General features: G+C 42.4%; 1 protein-coding gene across 2 annotated transcripts in view; it reads right to left on the bottom strand.

Moving 5' to 3' along the window:
• Positions 1 to 23619, bottom strand: part of LOC133622494 (receptor tyrosine-protein kinase erbB-4-like) — a 789611-nt gene that overhangs the window by 202196 nt on the left and 563796 nt on the right. For both annotated transcript variants that reach the window (XM_061985295.1, XM_061985296.1), the window contains exons 6-11: positions 23086 to 23204; positions 19432 to 19573; positions 16553 to 16666; positions 10310 to 10436; positions 5253 to 5326; positions 4637 to 4727 (exon numbers count right to left, since the gene is read on the bottom strand). In XM_061985295.1, coding sequence (XP_061841279.1) covers positions 4637 to 4727; positions 5253 to 5326; positions 10310 to 10436; positions 16553 to 16666; positions 19432 to 19573; positions 23086 to 23204 — 667 coding nt within the window. The remainder of the gene's footprint in view (positions 1 to 4636; positions 4728 to 5252; positions 5327 to 10309; positions 10437 to 16552; positions 16667 to 19431; positions 19574 to 23085; positions 23205 to 23619) is intronic.

The raw sequence follows: 23619 nt of genomic DNA, 5'->3' as shown, positions 1-23619 counted from the left end.
AAATTTGTCCTCTGCATTTGACCCATCCCCTTATTCACCCCCTGGTAGGTGAGGGGAGAAGTGGGCAGCAGCGGCGCCACGCCCGGGAATAATTTTTGGTGATTTAACCCCCAATTACAACCCTTGATGCTGAGTGCCAAGCAGGGAAGAATGCTGGTATGAGCTTTTAAACATAACCCGTTAACTGCTGCCAATCAAATGGTGAATAAGATACTCTTTAGGGTTCATATGTTTGTAAATCTGAGGTTGGGTCTTGGGCGCGGTTGAGTGTTCCAACAGGACAATGACCCCAAACACACGTCAAAAGTGATAAAGGAATGGCTAAATCAGGCTAGAATTTAGGTTTCAGAATGGCCTTCCCGAAGTCCTGACTTAAATGTGTGGACAATGCTGAAGAAACAACCAACACATTTAGCTAAACCATACTTGCCAACCCTCCCGAATTTTCCGGGAGACTGCCGAAATTCAGCGCCTCTCCCGAAAACCTCCCGGGACAAATATTCTCCCGAAAATCTCCCGATTTTCAGCCGGAGCTGGAGGCCACGCCCCCTCCAGCTCCATGCGGACCTGAGTGAGGACAGCCTTTTTTCACGACGGGAGGACAACAGGGTGACAAGAACTAAATCATCCAGACTAGAGATAAATTGTATTATTATGTTTATCTTACCTAAAAATAAATATATTTATTAATTAAAAAAAAAGAAAAACTAAATACATTTTTACTATATTTTGCTAAAAACATCAAAATCAATTGTATTTTTATTTGTATTTTTTCTGACTCCTTATTACATCCAGGCATTAGAATTATACATTAAAATAAACATATTTGAAATAATTAATTTCAAATTATCATAATAATTCATTTAAAATTACCATATTTAATTATTAAAATAATTGCTTGTTTATCAACAACTTTAGCATTTTATTCATTACATTTTGAAGCTCTCAGAAGCCAAGTTTTGTTATATTCCTTAATATTTATTTATGCAAGTTTGAAGTATCAATTATCTAAACACAGTTTTGTTTGCATATTTTCAGGATGTAGATATTACAGATGCGCGGATAGGCAATTTATTTCATCCGCAACCGCGTCAGAAAGTCGTCAACCATCCGCCATCCACCCGATGTAACGTTTGATCAGAACTGCACCCGCCCGCCATCCGCCCGATCTAATATAGATGATGCAAGGCATTAGTGAGCCTGCCAACTACTCCAAAGTAATGTCAAAGCGCTTTGAGTACCTTGAAGGTAGAAAAGCGCTATACAAGTACAACCCATTTACTCCGGTTTTCCCGTAATTCGTACGGTTTTCATCAACCTATTCCGGGTTTTTCATTAATTAAAAAAAAAAAAAAGGGTGAAAACTACGCGAATTGCACCTTGTGCAGACAAGATTTTTCGATCGGACACGGAGGAATTAGGGATGTAAAAGACCACGTTGGGACAAAAAAACACAAGTCTAATGCCGTTGCTAGCGATACAAGTGGAAAACTTTCAACGTTTTTCGTCGCCCAAACAGATTCTTTGGATGTGATGAATGCCGAAGTTTTATTTACGGAGGCAATAATTGAGCATGGATTTCCAATCGCACTGGCTGATCACATGGGACAGTTAAATGTTTGTCATGCAACCTTTAAAAATCATTACGCGGTGATCGCGGTCCCAAAAATAAACTTTTCTTGCATGATAATGTCCAGAAAAATTCGCTTTATATTACTATAGAGTCCTTTTAACGAATGAGTTTGATGGTTTATCACAAACCTTAAATGAAAGAAGTCCTTTGTTCTCCTGCACCATGGCCTTGCTTCGTGTTTGGTGCGCACGCTTTATAACCTCACTGAGGTTATAAAGCTTTTGCCTGTTAAAGAAAGGAGACTGATCCAACGCAGCACAGACTTTCGCGTGCCACGCTGTCACGACCCAGACGCACACCAGTGCGCAATCATATGGGAGCCGCGCTAAGCGCACCTCCAAGCGCGTCTCGCTGCCGGCGACGGACGGGTATATGGGCCCGACGCTCCAGCGCCATCCATTTTCAGGGCTAGTTGATTCGGCAGGTGGGTTGTTACACACTCCTTAGCGGGTTCCGACTTCCATGGCCACCGTCCTGCTCTCTATATCAACCAGGGTGAGCCCCACCCCTTTCGTGAGCGCACTGCGCGCGGAGTGACCCCTGTTACGCGCCCCCGGCAACAGGGGTGGCGGGCAGGTAAGCTGCGCGGGCGGAGCGCGCGGAGTGACCCCTGTTACGAGCCCCCGGCCACGGGGGTGGCGGGCAGGTAAGCTGCTTACCTGCTGCGCGTGACGCCGGCCGCGGCGAAGGCGGACGAGGCGGGGTGTCGGTGCGGTGGGCGCGGTAGTGACCCTGGACGTGCGTCGGGCCCTTCTCGCGGATCGCCTCAGCTACGGCTCCCGGTGGGGCCCTCTCGGGGGAAGGGGCCTCGGTCCCGGACCCCGGCGAGGCGTCCCTTCTCCGCTCCGTAAAAGTGTCCATCTCTTTTCTTTTTTTTTCTTCTGTTGTGGCATATGCAGCAGGTGCCTGCTCGTTTTTCGTATGTGGGTAACAACATTTAACTATGTATATATATTTCCCAATTGGTTTAACTGCCACCCGCAAAAAAAAAAAAAAAAAAAAAAAAAAAAATATATATATATATATCTAATTAATCCACCCGACCCGCGCGCGGATAAAATCTTATTTTTTTTAATTTCATCCGCCCGATCCGCGGATAATCCGCGGACTCCGCGGTTGTGTCCGCAAACCGCGCATCTCTAGTAGATATATATATATATATATATATATATATATATATATATGTGTGTGTGTGTGTGTGTGTGTATGAAATACTTGACTTGGTGAATTCTAGCTGTCAATATACTCCTCCCCTCTTAACCACGCCCCCAACCACGCTCTGCCCCACCCCCGACCACGCCCCCACCCCCACCTCCCGAAATCGGAGGTCTCAAGTTTGGCAAGTATGAGCTAAACTGCACCAATTTTGTCAAGAGGAGTGGTCAAAAATTCAAGCAGAAGCTTGTAGATGGCTACCAAAAGCGCCTTATTGCAGTGAAACTTGCCAAGGGACATGTAAGCAAATATTAACATTGCTGTATGTATACTTTTGACCCAGCAGATTTGCTCACATTTTCAGTAGACCCATAATAAACTCATAAAAGAACCAAACTTCATGAATGTTTTTCGTGACCAACAAGTATTTGCTCCAATCACTCTATCACAAAAAAAATAAGAGTTGTAGAAATTATTGGAAACTCAAGACAGCCATGACATTATGTTCTTTACAAGTGTATATACAGGTAAAAGCCAGTAAATTAGAATATTTTGAAAAACTTGATTTATTTCAGTAATTGCATTCAAAAGGTGTAACTTGTACATTATATTTATTCATTGCACACAGACTGATGCATTCAAATGTTTATTTCATTTAATTTTGATGATTTGAAGTGGCAACAAATGAAAATCCAAAATTCCGTGTGTCACAAAATTAGAATATTACTTAAGGCTAATACAAAAAAGGGATTTTTAGAAATGTTGGCCAACTGAAAAGTATGAAAATGAAAAATATGAGCATGTCCAATACTCAATACTTGGTTGGAGCTCCTTTTGCCTCAATTACTGCGTTAATGCGGCGTGGGATGGAGTCGATGAGTTTCTGGCACTGCTCAGGTGTTATGAGAGCCCAGGTTGCTCTGATAGTGGCCTTCAACTCTTCTGCGTTTTTGGGTCTGGCATTCTGCATCTTCCTTTTCACAATACCCCACAGATTTTCTATGGGGCTAAGGTCAGGGAAGTTGGCGGGCCAATTTAGAACAGAAATACCATGGTCCGTAAACCAGGCACGGGTAGATTTTGCGCTGTGTGCAGGCGCCAAGTCCTGTTGGAACTTGAAATCTCCATCTCCATAGAGCAGGTCAGCAGCAGGAAGCATGAAGTGCTCTAAAACTTGCTGGTAGACGGCTGCGTTGACCCTGGATCTCAGGAAACAGAGTGGACCGACACCAGCAGATGACATGGCACCCCAAACCATCACCCAACCATGCAAATTTTGCATTTCCTTTGGAAATCGAGGTCCCAGAGTCTGGAGGAAGACAGGAGAGGCACAGGATCCACGTTGCCTGAAGTCTAGTGTAAAGTTTCCACCATCAGTGATGGTTTGGGGTGCCATGTCATCTGCTGGTGTCGGTCCACTCTGTTTCCTGAGATCCAGGGTCAACGCAGCCGTCTACCAGCAAGTATTGAGTATTGTACATGCTCATATTTTTCATTTTCATACTTTTCAGTTGGCCAACATTTCTAAAAATCCCTTTTTTGTATTAGCCTTAAGTAATATTCTAATTTTGTGACACACGGAATTTTGGATTTTCATTTGTTGCCACTTCAAATCATCAAAATTAAATGAAATAAACATTTGAATGCATCAGTCTGTGTGCAATGAATAAATATAATGTACAAGTTACACCTTTTGAATGCAATTACTGAAATAAATCAAGTTTTTCAAAATATTCTAATTTACTGGCTTTTACCTGTACACTTTTGATCGCGACTGTAAGTACTTTAGAGGCTTTGACCACAAACATTTTTTTGTCGACATTGTCTCAGGTAACAATGTGCTCGTACCTGTAAAGGGATCTCCCGCCAATGGTAGCCAGGTTGGAAAAAACACTCAGATCGGTCATGTTCTCCGGCCAAGATTGGATGTTGAGGTAACCTACAGACATCGTGGACAAAACCAGAGCATGAGAAGTCCCGTCGGCATTGCTTTGTGACACAAAGGCCGCATTTGATGAGGAAACCCAAGAATATAATTAGGTTGATGCCTACGTCTTGAAAAAAAATTCAAGCGAGAATTAATTATTTGAAGGAAATGGACAGTATGTGCTAATTAAAAAGACTGGATTTGATATTCCGCACAATTTGTCGAGTTGCATTGGGTTTTAATGACAGATAATATCGCATCAGCATGTGTGGAAACGGCGTTAAAGCTCGGGAGCCGAGGACGACTGAGGCAGAGAAGCCATTGCTCTTTCTTATTGCTTGGCTTTTCATTATGAAAATGCAGCTTCGCTCCATTAGCTGTTTGGCTCAACTGCAAGCCACACTTTAATATGACGAAGGGTTTGTATACCAGACATCGCTCATCCCTTTAGGGCCTCCACTCGCTAATGAGTACACACACACACACACACAATTATGTTATGTTGCTCAGCCATTATTTCCAAAGTCACTCACTCACCTGTGATCTCTTTTACAGTGCGGAATGCGTTAAGGCGCTCGGGATCCATCGGTCCGATTCCATGATACATGTCTCTGGAAACGGAAAACACAAAGAATTAAAGCTGCAAGCAGTGATGGACGGGACCGACTTTGACGGCACATACAATCCAAACCGGAGCAGTAATTAAAACTCTTTGGTCAACTTTAAATCAGAAGGGTTCAATCTCTCTCCTGTGCTAGTTTAAAGCCGATACGACAAACGCGCTCAGAGGAGATAATGTTTGAAAAAAGGTGACCGGTTTTTACAAAACTTTTGTTTTGAAGGGGGAATTGCAAACTTCCTGTTGATTTTTGCTGGGGAATGTCAGTGTATGAAATGTAGGTCTAAGTGAGACCTACATCGAGGTTTTTGTTTCATGTCTCTAAGACATTCCTACCGGAAGTTACAGGCAGTTGTGTCTGTGTTTTCTTCCTAGAGGGCGTTAGAGCGCAATTTTGAGTTTTGGGGTTGTGTTTTTTTAATATTTCGCAATTTTTGCCAGTCCTGATGTGTGTGTCTAGTTTGGTGAGTTTTGAAGCATGTTAAGAGGGTCAAATTACAGCTCAAAGAGGCAAAAGTGACTGTTTTAAAAAAAGTTTTGTTCTGAAGGGGGAATTGCCAACTTCCTGTTGATTTTTGCTGAAGGAAATCAAAAGATGAAATCTAGGTCTAAATCAGACCTACATAGAGGTTTTTGTTTCATGTCTCTATGACATTCTTACCGGAAGTTACAAGCAGTTTTGTCTGTGTTTTTTCCTAGGGGGCGCGAGAGTGCAATTTTGAGTTTTGGGGTTTGTTTTTTTATTAGATAGCAATTTTTGCAAGTCCTGATGTGTGTGTCAAATATGGTGAGTTTTGAAGAATGTTAAGCGGGTCAAATTACAGCTCAAAGAGGCGGCGGAATAATAATAATAATAATAATTACAAATTCAATAGGTCCTTATGTCCCATTGCATAAGGACTCCCTGTGGGAGTCCTTATGCAATGGGCCATGCGGGCCCTAATAAAACCTTACAAATACAATAGGGTCCTCTGTCCCAAAGGGACATTCGGTCCCTAATTTGGGATTGACCGATTATTGGCCGAGCCTATTATCGGTGCCGATATTTGGCCTTTTTTTTTTTACTGTTATCAACTGTTTTTTTTATATTGATAATGAATAGTAATATTTAACCTCTTTTATCACCAATTCTATTATTTCAAATGTAACAATATTCAAACAAGCGTCTGCCTTTTTAAAAAAATCCGACGCACAGAAGATAATACAAATAATAACAGAATAAATGAACAAATTAAAAAAGATGGTTCGACAAAAACAGACTATCTTTGAATCTCAGTAAGAATAAAATATTGCTATTTGGTAACAGTAGAAGAGAAAGTCAAACACAATTACAAATTGACGGAGTAAATATTGAAAGGGTAAAAGAAAACACATTTTTGGGTGCAATAATAGATGAGAAATTGTACGTAAAGTAATAAAACATCACCGCATAGAACTTAAAAGTCCTATTTTGTAGTGGCAAGGTCACATGGTTAGTATAAGAAGAGTCCGTCACTTGCACTTGATATGCATAAAAAGTCATACACTGATTTTAACTGGGTAAGAAGCTACTTAACCAGCAGGAATGAACATGGGTCAGTTGAGAGATGGGGGAGGGGGGGCGGTGGCGGGGGCGGGGTTGAGGTGGGCGAGGTTGGGGGGGGGCGGGTTTGGGTGGTAGCGGGGGTGTATATTGTAGCGTCCTGGCAGAGTTAGTGCTGCAAGGTGTTCTGGGTATTTGTTCTGTTGTGTTTATGTTGTGTTACGGTGCGGATGTTCTCCCGAAATGTGTTTGTCATTCTTGTTTGGTGTGGGTTCACAGTGCGGCGCATATTTGTAACAGTGTTAAAGTTGTTTATACGGCCACCCCCAGTGGGACCTGTATGGCTGTTGACCAAGTGTGAATTGCATTCACTTGTGTGTACGTGTGTGTGTGTGTGTGTGTGTGTGTGTGTGGGTGTGTGTGTGGAAAACCGCCACTGGGCCGGCACGCTGTTTGTATGTAGGAAAAGCAGACCTGACAACAGGTTGTAGAAGACGCAGTGCCTTTAAAGGCACGCCTCCAAAATTGATAACCGTGTGGAAATCGGGAGAAATTCGGGAGAATGATTGCTCCGGGACATTTTCGGGAGGGGCACTGAAATTCGGGAGCCTCCCGGGAAAATCGGGAGTGTTGGCATGTATGGTATACCGTACAACCCTACTGTGAACGAAAGGCAAAATCCCAAAAAAGTGCAGTTCCCCTTTAAGTCTTGGAGTTTTAATAGTACAGTGTATTATTCTAAATGTTGGCGCCAATATGTCACTTTTACTGGAAATGAATATCAGCTCCAAATATCGGTTATCGGCCTCTTTCACTACTAATAAAAACATATTTCCGTCGATCTCGGTAAAGAATGTACCAATAATCTATCATTAAAGGCCTACTGAAACCCACTACTACCGACCACGCAGTCTGATAGTTTATACATCAATGATAAAATCTTAACATTGCAACACATGCCAATACGGCCGGGTTAGCTTACTAAAGTGCAATTTTACATTTTGCGCGAAATATCCTGCTGAAAACGTCTCGGTATGATGACGCCTGCGCGTGACGTCACGGATTGTAGAGGACATTTTGAGACAGCATGGTGGCCAGCTATTAAGTCGTCTGTTTTCATCGCAAAATTCCACAGTATTCTGGACATCTGTGTTGGTGAATTTTTTTGCAATTTGTTCAATGAACAATGGAGACAGCAAAGAAGAAAGCTGTAGGTGGGAAGCGGTGTATTGCGGCATGTGTTGTGCGGATAACACACCCCCGCCGTAGAATGCACCCCTTGACTGTTGTGCCGGATAACACAGCCGGCGTTTCATTGTTTACATTCCCGGAAGATCAAATCAAATCAAATCAACTTTATTTATAGAGCACATTTAAAATTTACCACAGGGGTAGCCAAAGTGCTGTACAATGAACAGGTTAAAAGATAAAACGAGTACCGAGCAAACACAACACAACACAAACAGAACACGATAAAAAAATAAATAATTAAAATAGAATTAATAAAAACATTAAAACATAAAAACAGGATCACAGCAGGTGTATTATGGGGCGCCATTGCAGGATGGATATCACTCAGTGTTAAAAGCCATGGAATAAAAGTATGTTTTTAAGAGAGATTTAAAAACAGGAAGAGAGGAGGCTTGTCTAACACTCAGGGGTAGGTCGTTCCAGAGCTTGGGAGCAGCAACGGCGAAAGCTCTGTCACCTCTAAGCTTCAGCCTTGTGTCAGGGACCGTCAACAGCAGCTGATCGGCTGATCTTAAGGATCGGGTGGGGCAGTAAGGCTGAAGGAGGTCGGAGAGATAGGTTGGCGCGAGGTTGTTTAGACATTTAAAAACAAATAAAAGGAGTTTAAAATGTATTCGGTAACGCACAGGGAGCCAGTGAAGGGACGCTAAAATAGGGGTGATGTGCTCACGTCTGCGGGTCTGTGTTAGCAGACGAGCAGCAGAGTTCTGTACGAGCTGCAGGCGGGCGAGGGAGGCCTGGCTAATGCCAACATACAGGGCATTGCAGTAGTCAAGACGAGTCGAGATAAAAGCGTGGATTAATTTCTCAAGATCATGTCTTGATAGAAGCGGTTTCACTTTCGCTATTTGGCGTAATTGATAAAAGCTTTTTTGAACGGGAAGATGACAGTCAAGCTTTACCGTTGGCCTGTGGAGAACTGGGACAACGGAGACTCTTACCAGGAGGACTTTGAGTTGGATGCGCAGACGCGGTACCGTGAGTACGCATGCAGCTGCGGCTTCCAAACATTTGATCGCTTGCCCGTACTTGCGTGCCGCTATGTGCATGTCACGTACGTGACTTTGGGGACTTTGGGGAAATATATGTGCTGTATGAACTTTGGGGAGGTGAACGGTACTTTGGGGTGTGGGATTGAGTGTGTTGTGCAGGTGTTTGATTTGTATTGGCGGGTTATATGGACGGGAGGGGGGAGGTGTTTGTTATGCGGGATTAATTTGTGGCATATTAAATATAAGCCTGGTTGTGTTGTCTTGTGTTTATTTACTGTTTTAGTCATTCCCAGCTGAATATCAGGTCCCACCCGCCTCTCACAGCATCTTCCCTATCTGAATCGCTCCCACTGCCCTCTAGTCCTCACTTTCCTCATCCACAAATCTTTTATCCTCGCTCAAATTAATGAAAAATCGTTGCTTTCTCGGTCCGAATCGCTCTCGCTGCTGGTGGCCATGATTGTAAACAATGTGCAGATGTGAGGAGCTCCACAACCTGTGACGTCACGCGCATATCGTCTGCTACTTCCGGTACAGGCAAGGCCTTTTTTATCAGCGACCAAAAATTGCGAACTTTATCGTCGATGTTCTCTACTAAATCCTTTCAGCAAAAATATGGCAATATCGCGAAATGATCAAGTACGACACAAAGAATGGACCTGCTATCCCCGTTTAAATAAGAAAATCGCATTTCAGTCGGCCTTTAATTCTGCAAGGTCATCTAATTTGCTAACACTGGAGAAACATGTTTTTTTTCCACCAAAGTCAGCGTGCGCCTTTCATATGATGTGTATTAGTATCTATCAGTTTTCTCCGAGAGCTCCAGGTCACTTTGACAGCACTGCTTGATAGAACTCGGAACATTTCTCGCCGACCTACCTCCCCCCCAAAAAAAGGGACATGGGACTGTTTGTTTACTGTTGTGTCTTATTCCATCCCGCTATTGAGTTGTTTTCAAGCAAGTACAAAAAGGTTCTTTCTGCTCATGCTCACACGGGTCCACAAATCAATACGTCCATTTTAACAATAGATCAAATGTCTGCATGCATCGTGGAAAGAGTTTGAATGCAAGGAGCCAAATACTCATGTTGGATTTCCGCTGGCTATCTTCACATTTTGGGAAAACTCACATCTCTCTCTCTCGAGTCATCTCAGGTCAGTTAATTGCTCCCTCCCTTGGGAAAGTGTGTGATTTGAAGCTGTCACTCACCCTTTAATCCCAGTGATGAGGAAGATGAGGTTGCCATTGATTTTTGTGCAGTTGACAAATTTATCAATATTGCTGGCGTCCACCGTTTGAGCCGTTTGCAGGCTGCCCGTCCCAATGCCGTCGCACACTGTTGAGACGAACACAATCAACGTATCCATTAACGCTCTTGTGCGTCTTGAAGTGATGAAGTGCATGTCACTTTATTTGCAACATTTGGCCGCAACGATAAGGTCATGCATTGGAATGATTGTGATGAGAGCGTCACGTAACAACACATTTGCATTAATTACAAATTTTGCCGCCCGTGTCTGACCAAGGCAGTCAAGGGCGATGATAAATAAAGGCTGGCATTAAATCGTAACCCCTTTTTGATAGTGATTTATACAAGCCAATTCCATATCTGAAATGTTAATTTGTTATCATTCCCCACAGTTCCTTTGGCTATCCCTCATTAACCTCTCGCTGCTGCATGACGATGATACGGAGAGATTAACCCTTACATGGAACCAATGAGGATATTGCAGCTGTGTGGGACTTTGTTGGATTCATTTCATGATGGTGTTAACCCCCTGTTTTGGTCTAAAATATTGCAGATATGAAGACCTATCCACTCATACAGTCAAGGTCAAAAGTTTAAATTAAAGCATTAAAAGATTACAGTTGGTACAAAATGCGGCTGCTAGACTTTTGACAAGAACAAGAAAGTTTGATCATATTACGCCTATACTGGCTCACCTGCACTGGCTTCCTGTGCATTTAAGATGTGACTTTAAGGTTTTACTACTTACGTATAAAATACTACACGGTCTAGCTCCGTCCTATCTTGTCGATTGCATTGTACCATATGTCCCGGCAAGAAATCTGCGTTCAAAGAACTCCGGCTTATTAGTGATTCCCAGAGCCCAAAAAAAGTCTGCGGGCTATAGAGCGTTTTCTATTCGGGCTCCAGTACTATGGAATGCCCTCCCGGTAACAATTAGAGATGCTACCTCAGTAGAAGCATTTAAGTCCCATCTTAAAACTCATTTGTATACTCTAGCCTTTAAATAGCCCCCCTGTTAGACCAGTTGATCTGCTGTTTCTTTTCTTTTCTCCTCTGCTCCCCTTTTCCTTGAGGAGGGGGGGCACAGGTCCGGTGGCCATGGATGAAGTGCTGGCTGTCCAGAGTCGTGACCCGGGGTGGACCGCTCGCCTGTGCATCGGCTGGGAACATCTCTGCGCTGCTGACCCGTCTCCGCTCGGGATGGTGTCCTGCTGGCCCCACTATGGACTGGACTCTTACTATTATGTTGGATCCACTATGGACTGGACTCTCACAATATTATGTCAGACCCACTCGACATCCATTGCTTTCGGTCTCCCCTAGAGCGGGGGGGTTACCCACATATGCGGTCCTCTCCAAGGTTTCTCATAGTCATTCACATCGACGTCCCACTGGGGTGAGTTTTTCCTTGCCCGTATGTGGGCTTTGTACCGAGGATGTCGTTGTGGCTTGTGCAGCCCTTTGAGACACTTGTGATTTAGGGCTATATAAATAAAGATTGATTGATTGATTGATTGAAATACACTGGTAAAGAACATAATGTCATGGCTGTCTTGAGTTTCCAATAATTTCTACAACTCTTATTTTTTTGTGATAGAGTGATTGGAGCACATACTTGTTGGTCACAAAAATTATTCATGAAGTTTGGTTCTTTTATGAATTTATTATGGGTCTAAAGTATACGTACAGCAATGTTATATTTGGTTACATGTCCCTTGGCAAGTTTCACTGCAATAAGGCGCTTTTGGTAGCTTCTGGTTGAATTTTTGACCACTCCTCTTGACAACATTAGTTGCAGTTCAGCTAAATTTGTTGGTTTTCTGATATGGATTTCTTTCTTCAGCATTGTCCACACGTTTAAATCAGGACTTTGGGAAGGCCATTCTAAAACCTTAATTCAAACCTGATTTAGCACCACTTTTGACGTGTGTTTGGGGTCATTGTCCTGTTGAAACACCCAACTGCGCCCAAGACCCAACCATCCGGGCTGATGATTTTAGGTTGTTCTGAAGAATTTGGAGGTAATCCTCCTTTTTCATTGTCCCATTTACTCTCTGTAAAGCACTAGTTCCATTGGCAGCAAAACAGGCCCAGAGCATAATACTACCACCACCATGCTTAACGGTAGGTTTGATGTTCCTGGGATTAAAGGCCTTACCTTTTCTCCCCCAAACATATTGCTGGGTATTGTGGCCAAACAACTACATTTTTGATTCATCTGACATCACATGGACAAAGATAAGACCTTCTGGAGGAAAGTTGTGGTCAGATGAAACAAAAATGTAGCTGTTTGGCCACAATACATTGCTGTACGTATACTTTTGACCCAGCAGATTTGGTCACATTTTCAGTAGACCCATAATAAATTCATAAAAGAACCAAACTTCATGAATGTTTTTTGTGCCCAACAAGTATGTGCTCTAATCAATCTATCACAAAAAAATAAGAGTTGTAGAAATTATTGGAAACTCAAGACAGCCATGACATTATTTTCTTTACAAGTGTATTTAAACTTTTGACCACGACTGTAGTTGATAAATAGATATTTACAGACACACACATTTTCAATTTTCCAATTTTCTGGTCTTTGAGCCTGAACTTTACAGGCTAAGCTCGCGTTGCTCATTTATGATAAACACATCACCTAAAATATGTGTTACAGCTATATATTTGATTTCAACACCTGGTTGACCATTCAGATTGTTTTTTGCGTACCTTCTCATTTATCTTGCAGCCAAACACCGTTAGTACCAGTTTGTTTCGGCTGAATCGAGTGCTCAAACCAAGAATACCAAGCGTTAGTGACTCAGTTTCTGTGCTGTATAATTACAACTGCAAAATAGGCCACCATCAAGCAAAAGACGGTCGTGAGTACCAGCATTTTCACGAAGAAAATGAGAAAATTTTTTGAATTCAATACATAACTTGTAGCAAAGTGTGAAAGTGACATTTGTGTGGCTCTCCCCTCTCCATCTCCCTCTCGACTCACCACCGTCATCGCCAACAAGAGTCTTCAATAAAGGTCAAAGTAATGTTAAATATTAATTTATCCATTTCATTTGTCATTTTTATGTATTTCACAATGTTTTCTGCATGTAAAAATATAATTATTCTCTATTAAATGTGTTTGGTGTTTATTGTATGGAATATCATTATTATTTGGATTTACATGATTTTTTAATTGGAAAAATTGCTTAGATTTTTGTACGATTTGCTCTTCGTCAAACCATTTGACCTGTAATGCCAGGTTTGTACTTTTCTAATTACAGCAATCTTTTGGGTTATCTCAATCTGGTTGGGTCTTGGGTGCACTTGGGTGTTCCAACAGGACAATGACCCCAAACACACGTCAAAAGTGGTAAAGGAATGGCTAAATCAGGCTAGAATTAAGGTTTTAGAATAGCCTTCCCAAAGTCCTGACTTTAACCCCATTAAGAACATGTGGACAATGCTGAAGAAACATGTCCATATCAGAAAACCAACACATTTAGCTGAACTGCACCAATTTTGTCAAGAGGAGTGGTCAAAAATTCAACCAGAAGCTTGTGGATGGCTACCAAAAGTGCCTTATTGCAGTGAAACTTGACAAGGGACATGCAACCAAATATTAACATTGCTGTATGTATACTTTTGACCCAGCAGATTTGGTCACATTTTCAGTAGACCCATAATAAATTCATAAAAGAACCAAACTTCATGAATGTTTTTTGTGACCAACTAGTGTTCCAATCACTCTATCAGGGGCGTCACTAGCTTTTAACGACAGGGGGGGCTTTGCCCCCAGGAGATGCACAGGATGCGAGCGAATGTTACGCACGAGCACAAAACTTCACAAACGGCTAACAAAGACTTAGAAATTATTCATTGTTATTATTATTATTTAAAAAAAATGCACGGGACGAAATGAAATGCTCCCCGGGACGATGGCTTTTAACCATATATTTTCTTTTTCTTTTTATGTATTTATTCATTTTACATTTTATATTAAATGTCTTGGTTTTTCCTCCCTCTGAAAATCCTATTAAATGTTTAACAAGCCATCCTATAATAATAAAACAGCTGTTAATGTAACAATACAATAAAACAAATATATTTAATGATGTTTTTTTCATTATTTTAACAATAGGCTTATGTATATTACTTTATATAGATTCTACAAGAAACACAAAACTTAAAAAATAAATGATTTACAATTGCACACACAAAGTTTTGTGCAGCTTCACTCATTGTAAAGGAAGATAATGTGCTTCGTACACCTACAGGACCGCAAGCAAGGTCGCAGAGAAAATGCGGGCTGGAATTTGAGTGATGTGGGCATTTTCTATATGAACAAGTGGAATGGATTGGATACCGACGCACTAAAGGGGCTCTCTACCTTACGCTACGAAGTGAGGGGAAACTGAGTGAATAATAACAGGTTATATGACTATTTATTTAAACTCATATTTGGGCCACTTTATAATGAATATGTCGGCATTTATTTGTAAAAAAAAACAAAAAAACACCAAATTATTTAGGGGGGCCTAAGAATATTTTAGGGGGGCTTGAGCCCCCCTAAAATAGGCCTAACAACGCCAATGCACTCTATCACAAAAAATAAGAGTTGTAGAAATTATTGGAAACTCAAGACAGCTACGACATTATGTTCTTTACAAGTCTATGTAAACTTTTGACCACGACTGTATAGCCCTTAATCACAAGTGTCTCAAAGGGCTGCACAAGTGTCTCAAAGGGCTGCACATCAGGATCACGTTTCCCATCAGCTTCCTCCACTATATCACATTCCTTGCTGAGCACTTATCCTCACTCGTGCGTCTGATTAGTGATCTCCGTTCTGCTGCATTCCTTGTTTTTGTCATTGATAAATACATTTCCGCCTGCCGTCTCTCCATTCTGGGCGGGGTCAACACCAAACACAGAACGTAACATAAACGTTATTATTATTTTTATCACGTACTGCATTTATACTGAATATGTCATATTTTGACCAAGACAAGGTGAGCCAGTGTTCTGTTGAAGGGAAGTACCGTATCTTTCAGAGTATAAGTCGCACCGGCCGAAAATACATAATAAAGAAGGAAAAAACAACAACATATATAAGTCGCACTGGAGTATAAGTCGCATTTTTTGGGGAAATTTATTTGATAAAACCCAACACCAAGAATAGACATTTGAAAGGCAATTTAAAATAAATAAAGAATAGTGAACACCAGGCTGAATAAGTGTACGTTATATGAGGCATAAATAACCAACTGAGAACGTGCCTGGTATGTTAACGTAACATATTATGGTAAGAGTCATTCAAATAACTATAACATATAGAACATGCTATACGTTTACCAAACAATCTGTCACTCCTAATCGCTAAATCCCATGAAATCTTATACGTCTAGTCTCTTACGTGAATGAGCTAAATAATATTATTTGATATTTTACGGTAATGTGTTAATAATTTCACACATAAGTCGCTCCTGAGTATAAGTCGCACCCCCGGTCAAACTATGAAAAAAACTGCGACTTATAGTCCGAAAAATACGGTGATTCCTGCGAGCCAATGCTGATCCGGTTTTATGACGTTATATCCCACTGAAACATCCATCCATCCATCCATTTTCGACCGCTTGTCCCTTTCGGGGTCCTCGGGGGGGTGCTGGAGCCTATCTCAGCTGCATTCGGAACAGTGTGGTTGCTTTAGCTGTTGACAAGTAGACAAATGCAGGCGAGTACATGAAGCTGTACAAAACAGATTTGTCACGAGACCGGATTGATGCAGATGCCACCTGGGCCATCTTTGGTATTTCATCAAACTGGAAGTGTCAAACTCAGATCTTAGATCAAGACATTATTAGACGCCATTGGAGATGCGTAGCCTAGTAAAGGTGGAGGTGCAACCATTTGATTATCTTCAACAATTAAAACAGAGGACTGTCAATTTCTTGGTACCTACATCTGGGATTTCATAAGCATAGCTTTCATGCATTCCACTGGTTCCTTTGAACTGATTGTTGGGATGGAACCATTTACACATCCGTTGAAGTTGTACTTTAGACCACCACGACCGTTTACTCCACATTCCGCTTCATGTCGACAACCACGACAGACAGCAGAGATATTAAACGGCATAATGGCTGCTTTGTTGGCCACACTTTGCGGGAAATCAATGTGCAATCCAAAAAAAACATAATCCTCCTGTGGATTACCTTTAGGGCAGATGTCTGTACAGGGAATGCACATCTTGATGCGGTTCTCCTCCACTTCCATCTTGTTGCTAGGACACGCGCGGACACATGAGCTATGGTCCACCACAAAGTTATCTGAAACCAACAGAGGATGTTAGCACTCCTTAGCATATTGAGGATGTGGTGAGAAACAGATAATTGGAATTTTTTTTGCAAAATATATTTGTTTTGGAAGGGTCAGCTAGTGTGCACACGCTTGAATCTGAAATCTGTTCAAGACTTTTCAATGGATCTGTCGGCAGATATGCCAATCTGCTTTGTTTCAGCTGCTAAATGCAGTATTTTGTACCGTTTTGTACCTACAGTAATTGATTGACAAAAAATGTTTATTCTAGAAGGGTGTGGCGGATGGGATTAGTGCATAGATTGGGGGGTATAAACTTGTTCAACTGAAGGCCGCACACTGAAAATTTAAAGCAATGCGGGGGCCATTTGATATTTTTAGTTTTCAAAACCAATACAACATGTACCGTATTTTTCGGACTATAAGTCGCAGTTTTTTTCATAGTTTGGCCGGGGGTACGACTTATACTCAGGAGCGACTTATGTGTGAATCTAATAACACATTACCGTAAAATATCAAATAATATTATTTAGCTCACTCACGTAAGAGACTAGACGTATAAGATTTCATGGGATTTAGCGATTAGGAGTGACAGATTGTTTGGTAAACGTATAGCATGTTCTATATGTTATAGTTATTTGAATGACTCTTACCATAATATGTTACGTTAACATACCAGGCACGTTCTCAGTTGGTTATTTATGCCTCATATAACGTACACTTATTCAGCCTGTTGTTCACTATTCTTTATTTATTTTAAATTGCCTTTCAAATGTCTATTCTTGGTGTTGGGTTTTATCAAATAAATTTCCCCCAAAAATGCGACTTATATATGTTTTTTTCTTTCTTTATTATGCATTTTCGGCCGGTGCGACTTATACTCCGGTGCAACTTATACTCCGAAAAATACGGTAATCATAGTAGTATCGACTAGATACGCTCCTGTACTTGGTATCATTACAGTGTATATTAGGTGTAGATCCACCAATGGCGTTTGTTTACATTGTGACGCCGATGAGCTACAATGTGCAGTGAAGAATGTTTAGCTATTCTTCATCCAGCAGGGATGATACTTGTAAGAAACTTACTTTTGTCGCCATTGAGGCGAGGATTAGTGATTTAGAAGTAGCTAAAACACGGCCGAGATATGGGCTAGATAGCCATGTCTTAAAACACCTCTTCCTGAGGGCGTTTCAGTGTTATAACTTCACCTTTATCGTTAGTTTTTAAGCCAAAATGCGTCCGTTCTCCCTTTTCTGTCTACACGCTGTGTCTGTTTGTAAGTACTCTGTGATTGTGTGCGCTGCTGAACATGCTCCTCTGCTCGTAAACCAACAATGACACGACAGTGTCATTGTTTGTTGGACCGGTACTTTTCAGAGGTGGTAAAGTACCGAATATGATTCATTAGTATCGCACTACTATACTAATACCGGTATACCCATCCATCCATCCATCCATCTTCTTCCGCTTATCCGAGGTCGGGTCGCGGGGGCAGCAGCCTAAGCAGGGAAGCCCAGACTTCCCTCTCCCCAGCCACTTCGTCCAGCTCCTCCCGGGGGATCCCGAGGCGTTCCCAGGCCAGCCGGGAGACATAGTCTTCCCAACGTGTCCTGGGTCTTCCCCGTGGCCTCCTACCGGTCGGACGTGCCCTAAACACCTCCCGAGGGAGGCGATCGGGTGGCATCCTGACCAGATGCCCGAACCACCTCATCTGGCTCCTCTCGATGCGGAGGAGCAGCGGCTTTACTTTGAGCTCCCCCGGGATGACAGAGCTTCTCACCCTATCTCTAAGGGAGAGCCCTGCCACCCGGCGGAGGAAACTCATTTCGGCCGCTTGTACCCGTGATCTTGTCCTTTCGGTCATAACCCAAAGCTCATGACCATAGGTGAGGATGGGAACGTAGATCGACCGGTAAATTGAGAGCTTTGCCTTCCGGCTCAGCTCCTTCTTCACCACAACGGATCGATACAGCGTCCGCATTACTGAAGATGCCGCACCGATCCGCCTGTCGATCTCACGATCCACTCTTCCCTCACTCGTGAACAAGACTCCGAGGTACTTGAACTCCTCCACTTGGGGCAGGGTCTCCTCCCCAACCCGAAGATGGCATTCCACCCTTTTCCGGGCGAGAACCATGGACTCGGACTTTGAGGTGCTGATTCTCATCCCAGTCGCTTCACACTCGGCTGCGAACCGATCCAGCGAGAGCTGAAGATCCTGGCCAGATGAAGCCATCAGGACCACATCATCTGCAAAAAGCAGAGACCTAATCCTGCAGCCACCAAACCAGATCCCCTCAACGCCTTGACTGCGCCTAGAAATTCTGTCCATAAAAGTTATGAACAGAATCGGTGACAAAGGGCAGCCTTGGCGGAGTCCAACCCTCACTGGAAACGTGTCCGACTTACTGCCGGCAATGCGGACCAAGCTCTGACACTGATCATACAGGGAGCGGACCGCCAAAATCAGACAGTCCGATACCCCATACTCTCTGAGCACTCCCCACAGGACTTCCCGAGGGACACGGTCGAATGCCTTCTCCAGGTCCACAAAACACATGTAGACTGGTATACCGTACAACCCTAATATATACTATGAAATCAGATCTCATCAAATGAGGTTATTTGCTCTGTTGATTAATGACTTGATTATGGTGAGTTTTCTGTAGGCTCTGATTCAAAAACAAACCTCTAAATACTCTCTGATTTATACAGCCCCGAGAAATGTTTAGGCCTCGGCTTGCATGCCGTCTTTGATACAAAGCAGACGTACGTGGGCATTTCTTGACGCAGAAGGCTCCGTAGGTGTACTTTGCTCGGGGATTGTGCTCCAGCTGGAAGGACGTCGGGTTGTACACAAACGGCTGAGGGCACTGGGTCACACATGCGCCACTGTCGTTGAAGTTGGTGCAAGCCTGGGAAGTGAAACGCGAGAGTCAGAATCGCTCACAGTGGAGAACACAGGTAACACCTCCCATGTACGGGGAGAGTAGTACTTATTGCAGCTGCAATTCATTTTTATACAACTTGTGAATCATGCTCGCAGCCGCAAATGGGAGACAGATTAGACCCATCCATCCACGGCCACCATGTAAATGCTGAAATGTTTTTGCCATAAAGTGTTTTGTCGTCAGTGGCAACAGACTGAATTCTCAGTAATTGAATTGGATGAGCCTTTCTAGTGAATTACAGCTACAATATCCCACCTCGGCAGCGGCAGTGGTCCAAACAGGACCGACTGGCGGTGATAAGAGTGCTAATAATTGGAACAATGAATCACCAATTTGCTCTTTGAAGAGAGCTACAGCCGCGGACGCTTACCAACTGGTGAAATGACGGATAATGCATCGAGTAAACAAAGTCGATCATTCTCGAAGTTGACAAAGAGCCCCGTTCACGCTAAGCCGGATAAGGTTATCCAGGGCAAATCACACCTAAGCTTATCCGTGTCCACACACAACAATGCCAACGTTTAAGACCCCCGCCCCCATCCGTCCGCCGGCGCAACGCCACCTAGTACGCGTGCGCGGAAAATGCACGAGTCTTAGTCACCTCTAGTGTTGCTTTGTGTGCAAGTTCTTACATTTAACTTATCTGAGCAATATCCAGTGTTGTGGTATTTCAATTAACTGGAATCCAGTGTGCTTCGGGGCCCTATTGTAGTGAATCACACCTGAACCATCATAAATTAATCAAATCTTTAATGGACACGTAAAACAATGTGATAAAGAACATTTTACATCAATCAAACTAGGGATCTAGATATCTGGTCCGGACACTCCTCACTCTTTTGCCTTCACTTTCATTGTCCATTCGATTTTGATGACTTTATATACTCTGGACTTACTCAGGCTGACAATAACTGATACAGTCTGCTTTGCCAGTCTAAATGCATTCAATGTTTTCCGTAGTTTTCCAGTCTTGCATTAAACAAATCTTTAATGGAAACGTAGACAATGCGATAAAGAACATTTTACATCAATCAAACTAGGGATCTAGATATCTGGTCCGGACACTCCTCACTCTTTTGCCTTCACTTTCATTGTCCATTCGATTTTGATGACTTTATATACTCTGGACCTACTCTACTGATACAGTCTGCTTTGCCAGTCTAAATGCATTCAATGTTTTCCGTAGTTTTCCATAGTCTTGCATTAAACAAATCTTTAATGGAAACGTAGACATTGTGATAAAGAACATTTTACATCAATCAAACTAGGGATCTAGATATCTGGTCCGGACACTCCTCACTCTTTTGCCTTCACTTTCATTGTCCATTCGATTTTGATGACTTTATGTACTCTGGACCTACTCTGGCTGACAATAACTGATACAGTCTGCTTTGCCAGTCTAAATGCATTCAATGTTGTCCTCAGTTGTCTTGCATTAAACACATCTTTAATGGAAACGTAGACAATGTGATAAAGAACATTTTACATCAATCAAACGAGGGATCTAGATATCTGGTCCGGACACTCCTCACTCTTTTGCCTTCACTTTCATTGTCCATTCGATTTTGATGACTTTATGTACTCTGGACCTACTCAGGCTGACAATAACTGATACAGTCTGCTTTGCCAGTCTAAATGCATTCAATGTTTTCCGTAGTTTTCCAGTCTTGCATTAAACAAATCTTTAATGGAAACGTAGACAATGCGATAAAGAACATTTTACATCAATCAAACTAGGGATCTAGATATCTGGTCCGGACACTCCTCACTCTTTTGCCTTCACTTTCATTGTCTATTCGATTTTGATGACTTTATATACTCTGGACCTACTCTACTGATACAGTCTGCTTTGCCAGTCTAAATGCATTCAATGTTTTCCTTAGTTTTCCATAGTCTTGCATTAAACAAATCTTTAATGGAAACGTAGACATTGTGATAAAGAACATTTTACATCAATCAAACTAGGGATCTAGATATCTGGTCCGGACACTCCTCACTCTTTTGCCTTCACTTTCATTGTCCATTCGATTTTGATGACTTTATGTACTCTGGACCTACTCAGGCTGACAATAACTGATACAGTCTGCTTTGCCAGTCTAAATGCATTCAATGTTTTCCGTAGTTTTCCATAGTCTTGCATTAAACAAATCTTTAATGGAAACGTAGACAATGCGATAAAGAACATTTTACATCAATCAAACTAGGGATCTAGATATCTGGTCCGGACACTCCTCACTCTTTTGCCTTCACTTTCATTGTCCATTCGATTTTGATGACTTTATATACTCTGGACCTACTCTGGCTGACAATAACTGATACAGTCTGCTTTGCCAGTCCAAATGCATTCGATGTTTTCCGTAGTTTTCCGTAGTCTTCCCTCGACGGCCAGGTAATACAAAGCATACGCTACCTTTTTTTTTACCACATCCATAGGAGCTCGCATTCTCGTTGTCTCTCCTTTGACAAATGGACAAAGTTTTTCGCTAAGTAGAATCACAGCTGACATTCGAAAGTTCTCTTGCCGCCTGAGAAGTGTTGTATCCCAAATAGCTGCAAATCGCTTTCTCTTAAGGTATTCATGTGTGATTTCCAGAAGCGTCTGTACATGTAGAGGAAGGAGAAACACGGGCATGTCTGGATGACTCGCCTTCATATTTCCAGTGGTTAGCGCCGAGCTACGAAACCGCTTTATTATGAAGCTTGCTGTGGCGCGTTCTTTCTGCCGTCACTTCCTGTGTGGGCTCGGTCTTTCTGGCGTCATTTCCTCTCCGAACTCATTTTGTAAACGATCAATGAGTCCATACAAAGCTAAGTACCGGAGATTCAAGAAATACACGGTTGACTTATGTGGAAGGATGCAGATATGTCTAAGAGTTCTTTCTTTTTACATAGACATGTTTAGAGTAACTAGTACTTTTCCTTTGTTTATTCTACAAGTCTCTCTTTGTCTTCAGATTGTCTGTTTTGTGTCTCTCTCCCTTGGAATGTGAAGATCTCCCCCATTGGTTTCTTATCAGTGTTGCGAGGGGGAGATGGGGGTTTTCTTTGTGTGAAAATAAGTTGGTTTTTCCCTTGGAACGCCAGATCAACTAGAGCAGCCGCTATGAATGTATTGGTTAAGTTGAACTCCTAAAGCTTTAGTAAAACTTGAAAATATTCCAATTCTGTCTTGATGGTCCTTCTTACTCAGCATATATGTCATCAAAAGAACTCGGGTTTGACCAGTAACTTAGATTCCCTTAGAGGAAGAACTGGTCCGACGCAACACTTACCCGTGTAAAAAAATGTCCAAAGATGGGGTCCTAAATTGCTGGATTAGTGTGGCTGAAACGGGGCTTAGGCTAAATAATTATTTGTTTAAGGGGTTAAACGACTTAGTGTAGACATGGCCAAAGAGAAGTTGCTAAAGAAAGGACACGTGATATGGATGGAGTGGAAAGGCATGCGGGGGATGTGAGCTGGTTGTGTGCACGTACGAAGCAGTCGGTGTCCTTGGGACCCGAGCAGCCGCCAGCACATTCGCGGTGGCAGCAGTCGCTGACGTAAGGTCCGAAGCATCGACCGTCACACTGCTCGGCACACACCGTCTTCGTCACTGCCCGCCAAGAGAAGAGCTTTAAAGGTCTGGCACACACACTCAAAACACAAAGAGACAATACCACCACCCTCGACACAATGATATGAAATTCAGGCAGAAACAAATTAGGGGCTTCACCAGCTAAAGGTCAGTTGAGTCCATCTAAGTCCAAAAGTCTTGAATAACACTTTAAGAGCGTGGCTTTCTTTTTTTTGTCTTTGAAAAGGCTTCTTATCTTTTGGAAAAGTTGCTGCTTTGAATGTAGATGCTGCAGCATGAGGCGCCGATAATTTTGTACAGAAATTAAAGTTCTGGAGTGCACGACCCCTGCTGATCCACCCCATAAGTGCTTTTAGCAGACAATTTATCCCAAAGCAATATCCAACTGTGCTAATCATCTCAGAAAGTCGGGCGTTGTTTGGTGCTAAGTGTT

Source organism: Nerophis lumbriciformis, linkage group LG23, assembly GCF_033978685.3.
Source record: "Nerophis lumbriciformis linkage group LG23, RoL_Nlum_v2.1, whole genome shotgun sequence".
Lineage (NCBI taxonomy): Eukaryota > Metazoa > Chordata > Actinopteri > Syngnathiformes > Syngnathidae > Nerophis > Nerophis lumbriciformis.
Note: the sequence above shows the minus strand (reverse complement) of the source record. Positions and strands in the feature narration are given on the sequence as shown.